At 41.8% G+C, this 13,115-nt stretch overlaps 1 protein-coding gene across 1 annotated transcript in view; it reads left to right on the forward strand.

The window, feature by feature from the left end:
- The first annotated feature begins 5,401 nt into the window (after nt 1–5,401).
- The window catches only part of ASZ1 (ankyrin repeat, SAM and basic leucine zipper domain containing 1), a 43,170-nt gene continuing 35,456 nt past the window's right edge, over nt 5,402–13,115 (forward strand). The window contains exons 1-3 of the mRNA XM_064455757.1: nt 5,402–5,549; nt 7,071–7,167; nt 12,466–12,588. Of these exons, the coding sequence (XP_064311827.1) occupies nt 5,436–5,549; nt 7,071–7,167; nt 12,466–12,588 (334 nt within the window). The 5' untranslated portion in view covers nt 5,402–5,435. The remainder of the gene's footprint in view (nt 5,550–7,070; nt 7,168–12,465; nt 12,589–13,115) is intronic.

Below are 13,115 nucleotides of genomic sequence, written 5' to 3' on the forward strand. Positions count from 1 at the left end.
TAAGACTGGTTTAACACAAAGGGTTATTTTACAGATCACAGAAGGACACAGATCATTTCAGTGCTTTTTACAGAATAAATGCCTTACAGTCTGCAATGAAAGTTTGCAATATTAGTCCTACTTTATACTTGAAACACCTTAAAAATAGGAGATGCTACAGGTATAGACAGGTCAGCTGAAAATTCATCCAGGACAACGTAAACTACTATGAAGTACCCTCTTTCCCATTTGTTTCATGAATGTAACCTGTGAAATTGCAATCACCTGTGCTACTTTATGGGACTTTTTGCAAATTATGCAAATCCTGTATGATGTCTTGCCCTTAACCATGGAACTGGTACAGATAGTATTTCACCATCCCCCAGCTGCAAATTTACCGGTAATTTGTGAATTTAGTAGACTCAGAGCTACTAAACTTCTCTGGGAATGAGAAAATCTTACAATTACTAAGTGCCTTCTTTCTGGAGTGCCCATTGCTTGCACAAGGACTTCTTTCCTCCTCTGCATGAATAAATTAGACAATCATGAAAGGAATGGGTTCAAGACCTTCTATCAGTTGTCCCACAGTTCAGTTACGTTTTGTCAAAGTACTATCTAGCTACCATTAAGATAACGAATCACTGAGTTTTTACTCTAAGTAGTGTTACCACAGAGGAAAATTAAATAAGAATAATGCTGAAAGGGCATAGACTGTTACTCAAACTAGTAGCTGTGATAGAGAACTATGTAGAATTCCACTAAAATGCTATTGCTTTTAAACCTCTAAAGTAGTAGCTGCTGCGTTGTTAGTTATTTCAGTAGTTAAGGTTTAGAGTAATTCTCTTTAAACATTTACCAATCCTGATTCTCCTCCCAAGAACAGTACTTTCCCAACATCAAAGCCCATAAATATTTGCTGATTCAGCCTTTTGGTCAGAAACACAGGAAATTGAACCAGTTAAAATATTCTGGAACATTCTGGCAACCATGCTTGAATAAAAATTCTTAGCTATACATCTATCAGTCCCACACAAGACAAAACATGAGGTATAGAAAAAAATACAGAAGAAATTCAGACAAGTAATGAATCCTATTTAATACCAGAAGTAATGAGAGAAGATTAAAAGTCATCTGATTAACAACAACAAGGTGAAGTGTAAATGCAAGTATGGCCGGCAAGGAGGGCAACTAAAGACAAGGCAGGAAGTGTATTAAGGAAGTTCTTTTATTCACAGCAAAAATAGGTTCTTAAAAGAATACTGCTATTTACCACAACCAGTGACTTCTATCCTTATTATTCACTGTATTTTTAACAGGTGAGTTTAGTATAGGCTAACATGCAAGTATAAGTGGTTAGGCTATGCACAGATTAGGTATTTATTTTAGAGTTGGCTTTTAGTGCTTGTTCTGATGCCCCTTGTGACACAGGAAATTATTCTAAGCTGTCTTCCCAGCTTGAGCCATTCTATAATTGCCTTCTGCATGTAAAATGAGTACTGCATAGCAATGAGGAAAACATATGAGGAACTGCTCCTACCAGAGTAAGTAAAAACATACCAATATTTAACAAATATGGATGTGTCATGGCTTAACCCCAGCCAGCAACTAAGCACCACACAGCTGCTCACCCACTCTCTCACCCACCCTACCAGGGCGGGAATCGGAAGAGTAAAAGAGAAAAATCATGGGTCTAGATAAAGACAGTGCAACAGGTAAGTGTATTTCACTTATAGTGATAATTAGAATAGACAGATATACATCACTGTTGATAAGACACTTCCTATTGAAATGTCTTATCAACACTGTTTCCAGCACAATCCAAAACTAGCCCCATATTAGCTATTACAAAGAAAATTAACTCTATGGCAGCCAAAACCAGCATATTCTCCACCACTTATTCCATACCGTTTATGTCATGCTCAGATCCCACATTATCGAAAACATCCTTACTAACCACCCCCCTCCCTTCCTACCCCTTGATATAATACACAGATATCATTCCCTCAGTCTATGGACCACCCCTGTAAGATGTCCATAAAATGCCCACAAAATGCTCATTGAGTTCATTCATTCCATGACTTTGGGCTCCATCTGTTCTGGTGGTCACTCAGGACAGGAGAGGTGGTGTGTTGCATGGATGATGCTACCTGCTGCAGCATGGACTTATCCACAACTGCAGCCACTTTGAGGTGTACCTTCTCCACCATCAACAAAGGGATTGGGCCACAATCCCTTCAGAGGCATACCTGCTCTGGCACAGATGTAACCACAGCCACAGACACTTCCAGATGTACCTGCCCTGCTGTGGACTTATTCACAGCCACAGATGCTTTGGGGTGTCCTGCTCGCACTGGACTCATCCACAGGTCACAGTCCCTTCGACTTGAGTTCACACTGGAGTTCCAGCTTGTCCAGTACAGCAGCACAGAAACAGCAGGGGTGCCCTGGCCATCTGCCAGCCCAGTCACACAACACAGTCAGACGACCAGCAGTACAGCAAGCAGCAAAAGCAAAAGTCAGCCACTAACAAGCACTAGACCCTAATATACAGGAAGGCAAGCAAGCGCCATGGCAAGCACAGGAGCCTGCCAATTAATGGCTAAACAGCAATAACAGCTATAACTGTGATCTAGCACATTCCGATCAAACACATCGTTGCCTTGAACCCTTCGAGCCCCACGTTGGGCACCAGAAAGGACTGTCGTGGTGTAAGCCCAGCTGGCAACTAAGCACCACACAGCCACTCGCTCACTCCCCCCTTCTGGGATGGGAGAGAGAATCAGAAAAGTAAACATGACAAAACTTGTGGGTTGAAGCAAAGACAGTTTAACAGGTAAAGCAAAAGCCACAAGCACAAGCAAAGCAAAACAAGGAATTCATTCACTCTTTCCCATGGGTAGGCAGCTGTTCAGCCATCTCCAGGAAAGCAGGGCTCCATCACGCGTAATGGTTACCTGGGAAGACAAATACCATCACTCCAAACTTCCCCTTTTCCTTCTTCCTCCCCCAGCTTTATACGCTGAGCATGACGTCATATGGTATGGAATATCTCTTTGGTCAGTTGGGGTCAGCTGTCCCGGCTGTGTCCCCTCCCAGCTTCTTGTGCACCCCCAGCCTCCTCGCTGGTGGGGTGGGGTGTGAAGCAGCAAAGGCCTGCACTCTGTGCAATCACTGCTCAGCAGTAACTAAAACATCTCCACATTATCAACACTGTTTTCAGCACAAATCCAAAACATAGCCCGATACTAGCAACTAGGAAGAAAATTAACTCTATCCCAGCCAAAACCAGCCCAGATTGACAGCCAGGACCTACCATACTGTCAACCAAATGAAGAGTCTGCTTAGCTGAGAAATTAAGACAGACTTCACGGTCACAAATGAATTGGATCAGGAACAATGTGAAAAAGAAGAGGGAGAGTCCACATCAACAACATCTTATTTACAGTTCCAAGCAAACACACAAGGAGAGATCGCCTGCTATCACCTCCTGCTCAGTCAGCACATTCACATATCAAACAGCTATCAGGTACACTGGCTGCCAGGTTCTTTGGCACTGTGAGCTTCTGAAAGTGGTTTTTTTTTTTTGTAGTTCTAGGGACTATCAGGGCTGTTACTGAAGGTGAGCTTTTAAAGTGAGGTGACCTTTTATCAAACCAGCAGCATGCAGGTTGCATTTGAAGTGTCTGTTGTGACGTTTGAAATTGTACATAAGATGGTGCAGAGAAAAGGAAAGGAAAAAAAAACCCAACCAGTCTCAAACTTTGAAACCTGAACCAGGACAAATAAATCACAATTGTCAAATACTAAATAATCAGTAGTGTATTAAAAGTAAGGAATCTATAGATAGGTCCATCACCAGTTAGAAGCAACTGTCTTGCACTGCATCAGGTCAACTGTAAAAAGCCATGCTTTGTTCCCCTTAGAGTTCAGCACCTAGGGATATAAATTCTGCTAGCAAGCCCGTGTTCTGTAACACAGCTGAGCCAAAAAATAATATTATGGAAGCTTGATCCTGGATATGGAGACTATAATGCTGAGGACTGGAAGACTCATATAAATATGAAGAAGCTAAATAACAATGCCATAAATTCTACTTTTTCCTCTGCAAGCAGAAAGTGACACAAGAAATTTTCAGGCCAGTGATCAGAAAACTGAAAACTCTGAGAATAAAAGTTACAACTTTATAAGGACATGGCTACAAAAATGTTTCATTACTACATTCAGTAAATATTATACCTTCATTACCAAACTAATTTAAGCAGACCTTTAGTATATGGAGGTAAAGCCAAAACAAACACATAAAGCTAAGCCCTTATATAGAGGTATGTATTATAGCTGAATCAATTTTAGCATCTTTTGTTCCAGGGAGGTTGTGTGAAAGGAAAGGCTTTTGCATTTCTATCAAGTTTCCAGAACTGGGAGTTTCTTTCATGGGAGTTCATTTAAAATATTCAGCTAGCTCTATACCAGAGCTCCTCATTGTTAATAACCTGACTTTCATAATACTTCTATGCAAACAGGTTGTCATATTTTACAGACAAGCAACTAAAATAAAAAAAAAACCCAGCTGTTAAAAATGTCAGGAGTGCACAACTGAAATATGCAGACCATGGGTGTTTTTTAATAAGTGCAATTTTTATAGCACTTAGTATGTTCTATGCACAGCTCTAACTCACCTGCAAATTCCCAACATGGTAAAAGTTACCTCACACACTGCATTGCACCAAAAATAAAATAAAAAAAATAAGAAAAAGAAGAAAAAGGGAAGAAACGTATCATAGCCACCTTCTCAGTAAGATGAGTGAATTTTTTTAAAATGAACTCCCCAAAATTACGCTTTTACACTGTTGTGGGCGCAAGGACTACACACACCTGCCTCTTCTCCAAGACCAGGCTTTTTCCATTCTGTTCTTTCCCGCTCAGGGCAAGAAGACCAAATTCATTTCAGCTCAGGGCAAGGTCTGCACTGAGCTCAAAGAGCAGTTTTGCCTGTGGATGAAACACAGAACGTTGTCCCTCATCTGTTCTTCAAGGCGTTTCACGTGGACCTTGTGACAGATGAGACATCATTATCTGCCATTAGAAGGAAATCTAACCCACAATTCCGAGACTGAAGGCGATGCCCGTTATCTACCCGGGCGGGAGCGGGCAGGGTGAAAGTTTAGCTCATTGCACGTGGCTGCTGTTCAGCCGTCACCACCACAGGCTTTGGCTACGTAACAACGCGCACACAGACACACAAGTAGCGTAACCGGCTGCTATGGGGTTAGGTGGGGTTTTAAAAGCGTATTAACGACGGACAACGGGAATCGAAGCGACGACGCTCCCGCCACGCGACGAGCCGTTGCGCGCGCGGGAAGGCGGGGCGGGGCGGCCGCCGCGGACCACGTGACCCGCGGGCGGGTTGGTGAGGCGCGGCGCGGCGCGGCGCGGCGAGGCGAAGGGAGCCGGGTGCCATGTCTGCCATGTTCGCCGCGCCGTGGGGATCCTGCGCCGTGGCGGGGGGCGACGAGGAAAGCGACAGCGACGAGGACGGTTGGGATATCGGCGGCGTGCGGCGTGAGCCGCAGGTGGGGCCCAGCCGCCCCGCTCTGCTCCCCTCCCGGCGCCCTCCGGCTGGGGCTGCGGCCCGGCGGCCCGGGGCGGGTAACGCGAGGGAGGCGGCCTGGAGCCGCGGTGAGGGACGTGGGGTCCTTGAGGAGGGTGGCCGCAGCTGGCGCCTCCTCTGCCGTTATTTCCAAGCAGGACAGTGGCGGTGTCCGCGTAATCCAAGTGTAAATAAAACCGGTGTTTGCGGGGTTTGCCGTCTTACGTAAAATCTTAATGTTTTCAACCCTTTCGTACCCTTTAATAACAGGCCCTAGTCACTGTTTCAACATGAGAATAACTTGAAAGTGACCAGAGGCCTGTAAAGCTGTTTTAATTATCTGTTTCTTGCTAGCATGAAGACATAAGTGGTTTTATTGTATCTGACAATTGATGCACCTGACTGTGTGAGGCAGAGGGAGATTCTGAAAGGTCTTTTAGCCCTTAGTTTGTCTCATGGCTGGAGTTGAAAAATGAAAGTAACTAGATACTTGCAGGTTATAGTTGCTTTTTCAGTGGCCTTGACCTTTAAATCAATGTTCTCATTTAAAGAGATGGGTTATTTGGAAATTTTGGGGTGAGTAGCAGAAAAGTATTGGCTCTTTCTCACCTTTGGTTTTGTAGACACTAAGCACCCATTAAAATTTTACAGAAGCTTTTGGAAAGATAAACTACAGTGTACTGGGGAAAATCGTATAATTCTGAATTCTCATGTTACAGCTTCAAAACTTATCATAAAATACAACTTCTTTCCATACCCACTTCTGTATGCAAAGGACTAGTGAGTGGTCCTCAACTTAGTGATGTATATTAGTATTTTGTATAATCTGGATAATGCCACCAGCAATCTTCAGCTGCATCTGCACTTCTAATGGAGAACAAGGGTGTGATTCTTCTGAAAGGGACTTGCATCAGGCAACTGTCTGATGCATAAACTCTTCTTTTGGTCAGGGCATTTTTTCAGCCAAATGGTTTTATGATGCAGTAATAGAAATACCTTGGCTACCACAGGAGTAGGAGGAAAGAGGAATGGTAACCTTTTCCAGCAGTGGATTCATGCTGGATTAAGCCACACCCATTGAGCTACCTTGCCCTAAACCATAACTTCTATGTCTGATTGTATTAGATATAATTTTCATGCTGTGCTTCGCAACACATAAAATGTACAAAAAAGGTAAAGTAACATTTTTCTCGCATGAAAAATTGAAAAGGAATCTTAACTGAAATGAAATCAGAAAAACTGAGAGCAGCATAGGAGGATAGCAGGTCTGTTGAGAAAGGTTCCATTCTCTTAAAATGTAAATATCTTCTTTCTGAAAAGTTAATTTTAAAACTTCTGTTTTACAGTAGAGCCTAAGAAGGAAAGTCTTACCTTGCTTCTATCCCTACCACTACCACACTTCATCCTTGCAGAGACCATCAGTGCTTTTATACTGACATCAGGCTGTAGTTTTTACCTTGAAACAGTTAGTAGGTTTTGACTTAACTTCTCTCTGCTTATCTAGCAGTTGGATCAAATGCTGGAGGCGGACAAGAAGGAAGCGTTAAAGCAAGCTCTGTTTTGTGGTGATGTGTCATTAATTGAAGAACTCTTAAACTCAGGTAGGGAAAGTCGGTTATGAAGTTGAATATTTTTAATTGAACTTGGCACAAATTCTAAAGCTTCAAAGTTTCTTGTTTCAAAATAATGTGTTGGGTGCACGTAGGAATATGTGACTGTTGCCAATACAGGATGTAAACTCGATAAACTTTAAAGATTAAATTACTTCTTCAGTGACTCAGCATGTTGCATTCCAGCAAATTCCTTCTAGTTTATATTTATTTCATTAGGAGCCCTGAAAATTGAGAAAAATATAATGTGTGAACAATGAAATAAGGTGCTGCTTTGTTTTCAGATGCATCTTTAGCTTGAAAATATAAAATGCAAACACTGAATTTGAGGTGGTTTAAATTGAGACTGAGGGTGGTCTTACTTTGGTGTTGAAGGTTGCTGGGGGGGCAGGGGCAGGGAAGGGAGGCTGGCGCTTTTGTTTTAATGCTCACTTAGTTTGGAAATTGCTTTTTTTTTTTTTTTCCCTCACTCACAGCACTGTTAAGTTTCTGGTATGTGTCCTGTGTAATAGTGCTGCCCTGGCAACATCAGCTGGACAAAGATTTTGTGACTCAGAAAGAGCTAATAGGGTTTATGTGGCATTTGTCACTAAAAAGTAGTTTGTCTAAACACTAAGAGCCTTTCTCCCCGTTCTGTTCCTCAGTATTTCTCTGTATTGTGTTTCTGTTACTCAGTGTTAGGAGGATTGGATCACTTATTGAAGCATCCAGGGCAATCAAAAACTGCATAGCTGAGTTGACCTGCCTAGTGATAATTGTCGGGGAGTTCTGCTTCAGCAAGCAAGCAGAATATAGTACCCAAGAGCTTGTTCTCTGAGTAAAGTCTTGCTTTATGGCTGGAAGAAGGGAGTTTCCTAGTTAGCAATGAGTTTTTCTGAGTTTTAAAACAGTGATGTTACTTGCCCTTTTAGAAGAAAACTGTTTCTCACCATGGTGGGGAATGGTTTTCTTTTCAAATTAAGTAAAAACTATTGCACAGGCTGAAACACAGAGGTGTAATACTGAGTGAAATACATTTTTTGTCTTGCTTTGAGAAAATAACTTCTTATTTATAGTTAATTTTTAGTGATATCTACACATCAGATTGCTTGTTTTGTTACAGCCATCCATGTTTAATGGCTTGTATTTCAGTCAAACAGCAATAGTTCACTTTCCATGTTGATGCCTGACACATAACGAGCAGTTGTATGCTGTTGGAAGATGACGGTGGATATTCATAAGAGCGTACGGTCAAGCTAAAGATCCCTGTAGTCCAGTGTCCTGTCCCCGGAAAGGCACAAGGCATTATCACAAGAGAATCGTATCATTTCATGAAAATATGATGAACAATAAATCTTGACCCATCTAGTACTGTCCTGCAGAGCTGTAGAACACAATGCCTCTATAACGGGGGTGTGTCTGAAGAAAAGTAACATTGTCCTTCAGAGGATCAGTGCTCAGTCAGATTTAATCTTTGCCTCCAAAGTTGCCTTTAGTGTATGTTCAGTAGAGCTTGCAGGAGGCTCGCTATCAGCACTTGACCAAACTCAGGGTTTGCATTGGAAGTGGATTTCCTAGCAACAGTTGTGGCCCTTTCAGGTAGAATGAGAACAGTTGCCTCTGGCTTGCTTAGTCACTGCTTTAGGAATCTCTGGTGCTGAGGCAGTTTCGCAGAGCTGTTTCAGGAGATGGACAAGGCACAATGTCTTCTCTTACTCCTCTTGTAAAATGGCAACATACTAAGAACAAGTTACTGAAGTGCACGTCACAAAAACTAATGCAAGCAAGTACCAAGTTCAAAGATGATGTGGGTGTTTTGGTCTGCTTTGGGAGTAAAATACTTAACACCATATAATCTATATGTTCATTTTCCTCAAATGAAGTTAAAACTTTCGACTTCATGACAGTTCAGGCTTATCAAAGATATAGCTACATTCAGATCCTCTTTCCTACTTTCATTCAGCAGTCTCTTCCACTTTTATCTTTGCACAAGTGCTGGAGCTCATCTGATCTTGTGTGAGCCAGTTCAGGGAATTAAAGTAGTAGTAAATGGTGGGGGTGGGGGTGCGTGTGAATTATTTTTCAGCCAGTTTAAGACTCTGAACCCTGAGTCAGAACTGTAGCTGGCCCCTCAGTGGGACTTATTAGCAGCTCTGATTTAACTCAGCTTTAAGGTATTGTGGAACTACAGTACAAAGTGCTGACAAACTTAAAATAAATCAGTACTTCTATTAGAGAGAAGTCTGGTAGAATCAAGCGTTTTAGAACTTTTCCCTCTAATAGTTAGAATCATTCACATTCAGACCCAATTTAAGGGCTGTTATTAAATGAAAGTCCTTCAAGACCTTTTTTTGGCATCAAACATGGAATTATTTAGCATAAAAAGCTGTATGTAGAGATTGATTGTAGTTCTTCAGGCATTGCCTTGTTAACCTTTTTGGATTTGAGGTTACATTTTTCTGTATAAAAACAGCCTTTCTGCTATAACTGTTATTAGCCACAGTCAACAAAATACATGAAAGGTACCAGAGAAACTGTAGTAAATACAGAAAGAACATCATTCTTCCTTTGCTGTTCTTCTGCATTGCCATTATTCACGTGCTTTGTATAGTTTCTGCTGTAGGGCATGTCTAGGGCCAGAATGTATTTCTGCCCATTTCTAGTTAAAGAGGAGGATAGTTACGTGTAACTCGGATTGTAAGAAAGAATGTATCTGCTTTGCCTCCTAGACATAACTTTTGAGGTTGTGTGACTGAAAAGCTCCTCTGCTCATGCCCACAAAGGAACACAGAGGGGCAATGGCAGATGGGGAAGCCCAAATAAAACCATGGTCCAGCTCCTCCCAGGCCTGTTGTGGAAGCCATCAGCCCATCACAGGCCCACCTCCACAAGCCCAGAGGAGCAGAGAGTGCCAAGGGTCGGCAGGAACCAAAATAATGGACTCAGAGGAAGGGTCTCCCAGGGCTGTCATAGGGCCCTTGTGGCTGGGTGCTGGTGACTGCAGAGACTGGTGCTGAGTGAAAAGATGTACCAGCCACAGGAGGGGGACCAGGGGTCAGATGCCCATGTGTCCATGATGCCAGCAGCTGGAGGAGATACATCTATCCCAGAGGGGAGCAGGATGAGACCATGGGTGCTGTCTCTGTTAATGCAAGTGCTCTCTCTGCTTGTGTCAGTTAGTGTGGCTGGTGGTATATGTGTGTCCCTGCTGGGAGTATATGCTCAGCATCGATACTGGTTGGACCTGGGGATGTGAAATTGCAGGAGCCTCCCCTATCTCTTGCTGTTGGATCTGGCCTGATTTTTTCACCAAAATTTCTTTTTTCTGGGCTTCACTGTTGCCTTATAGGACTTCTTAAGGGCCATTTTAAATGCTAAACCTTTGCTGCTTACCTCAAGAACAGCTCATGTAATGAGAGAGTCTGAGTAGTAACCAAGGGGAGACATTTCTGGTTTAGCCAACAACTCCTATAACCTTACAGCCAAGAAGCAATGTGACTGCTACTGTTTCAGTTGTCCTTTCTTTGTCTTCCTCTGAGACTGTAGCTGGTTTGCATTGTGGCTTTCACACTGCTTGGTACTTCAAGGCAGTCACTACAAAGGCAACAGGAGACCATGCAGGACAAACACGCTGTAACACAGCTTTGACATTTTATTGCCAAAAAAGGCCATTCTACTTCTAGGACTTAGAAAAAGCACCAGCATCATGACAGACACTGTCTTCTATATGTATAAAGGAAGCAGCAAGGAAAATAACTTCTCAAGAGTCTCTCTATGCCTGCCAAGCAGATCTTTTATCACTGTTATTGAGATATGTATTAATTAAAAAAAACTAGATAGGAGCTGTAGTTACATGGACTGCTTTTCTTCTGAAGAGGAAAAGGGACTTCATAAAGTTGACAGAGTGCCAGCTTTCTGGTATTCCTTTCCTACTAGTGTTATTTCAGTGGGCTGTTGGATTTCAGACTTTCTAAATTCTTGAAGTGACTTGTCTGCAAGGAAGTTCACATAGGACTGCTGAGGGATGCTTGCTGGCTCCCCCTTTAGAGCTTGGCTGGGGGCTTCAGTTAAGTGTTTTGTATACTGCAAACTGGTGTGTTGTGACATTAAGAACTGCAGCTAGTATGTATGTTGTTACTAAGCAGACTTGATTGTAAATTCTGTGGCTTTCAGGTGTTAGAGGTGTTAAGAGTGCTTCAACACCTGGCTTTCATTGAATGTTACTTCTTTACTGGTCACTTCAACTCCAGTGATCTTAAACAGTTGAAGAATCAATCCCAGAGCAGTGACCTGTTACTCCCTCATCTGTAATGACTTTATGTTGCTACACTGAGCACATCTCTGACAAACTGCCAAGGCAGGGAAAGTAAATAAACATTTTGCATGAAGAGGTATGCATATAGCTCAACTGTCACAAATTTCTTAGGACAGTTCTGTTTTCTTTTCAGAGCTGTCTTGTAAAGAAGTGTGTTTGATTATCCATAATCACTGCTGGATTAATATGGAATCAGCTGATGGAAACTGTTACAGAGGAAGTAATATTTGAGGAAGGACTGAAGGAAATCTGATTCCTCTAATTGCAAAAATATACAGAAATTTTTATTTGAAAGTTGTCAGGTGGTTATTTTGGTCTGGTGCATGGTTCTTGGTGAATTTGGGAGGGCTGTCTGGCAAGCTTGCTTCTAGCCACAAAGAAAGATGTGGCAATTATAAAAAGTAACAAATCTGGTGATTGTGAATGAATCTTGCATAATCTTCTATTTCTTCTTTCTATTGAGATAAGATTTTGTTAGTTCTGAACACAAAACTGGTATCTGCTAGTTAACTGTCTTGCAAGACAGAGAATAAAAGAGGCTGTGAAGCAGGAAAACCCTAGTCAATATGATCTTAATAGCCTGACGAGCAAGTTGCTTCCACAGCAGTCCACTTGGCTTGGCAAGAATCATAATTTTTCATTTTGATTGAGGAAAGCTATTGCAAGTAAGTGGAGAAAACAGATTCTGTGCACTTCTCTGAGATTATTTTTGCAGCTAGGCTTATTATGTACATTTTTTTTTAAATGTTGCCTTTCTGTGGTGCTTAACTTTGAGAGCTGAGCTTCCTTGGTGTCAGTTCTGAAAGTTGTTTTCTGGTGTCCTAGGCCAAGGTGTATTAAAAAAAATGAAAATGCTACGAGAGACTTCACTCCCTAGGACTAAACGCAAAGAGTGTGTAACCTTTATAATTGACACATATTAAAGAGTAAGGTTTATAAAATGCATGTTTATTGTGGTGTAGTTTTATGATTTTTTGTATCTTAAATTTTGACAGGTATAAGCATAGAGTCTGGCTTTCAGTTTGGATGGACTCCCCTGATGTGTGCTGCCAGTGTGGCTGATTTTGCAGTAGTGCGTCTTCTTCTGGACAGAGGTGCTAATGCATGTTTTGAAATAGGTAAGATATGAATGAAAAATACTGCCCAGTTAATGCTCAGTACCAGACATTGTCCTATCCTTCTTCTCTTTTACGTATAGAGGGAGAAAACCAAAGTTCACAATGGAACTGGGACCTAGTCTAGCTTTCACAGTTTTGAAGTAAAAGTAGTAAAGTAAATATTGTATTCTTGGAACCGATCTGGATTCAGTTGATGCGCTTTCTTGTTCTTTCTCTCTTACTCTGTCTTTCCCCCCCACCTTCCCAATCCCCAAGTACTTTTTTGAAAAGGGTGTTTGGAAATAATTGTTCAATAATTCTATGATAAAGTTGTAGAGTTAAAACTTCCTTTATTTGATCCTGTTATGAAGTATGTACATGCAGAAACCAGCTAGAATCCCAAACAACAGGAATAGCTTTCAAGTTTCCCACAAACTGATGTGGACTTCTCTAAAACCAGAGCACAATTTTTCTGTTAAGTGAAATTATTCTTCAGTGTGTTGCTAGATCACCTTTTTCTGAAGAGTTCAGTGGAGCTTCTAAGTAAT

Source organism: Phalacrocorax carbo, chromosome 1 (genome assembly GCF_963921805.1).
Source record: "Phalacrocorax carbo chromosome 1, bPhaCar2.1, whole genome shotgun sequence".
NCBI lineage: Eukaryota > Metazoa > Chordata > Aves > Suliformes > Phalacrocoracidae > Phalacrocorax > Phalacrocorax carbo.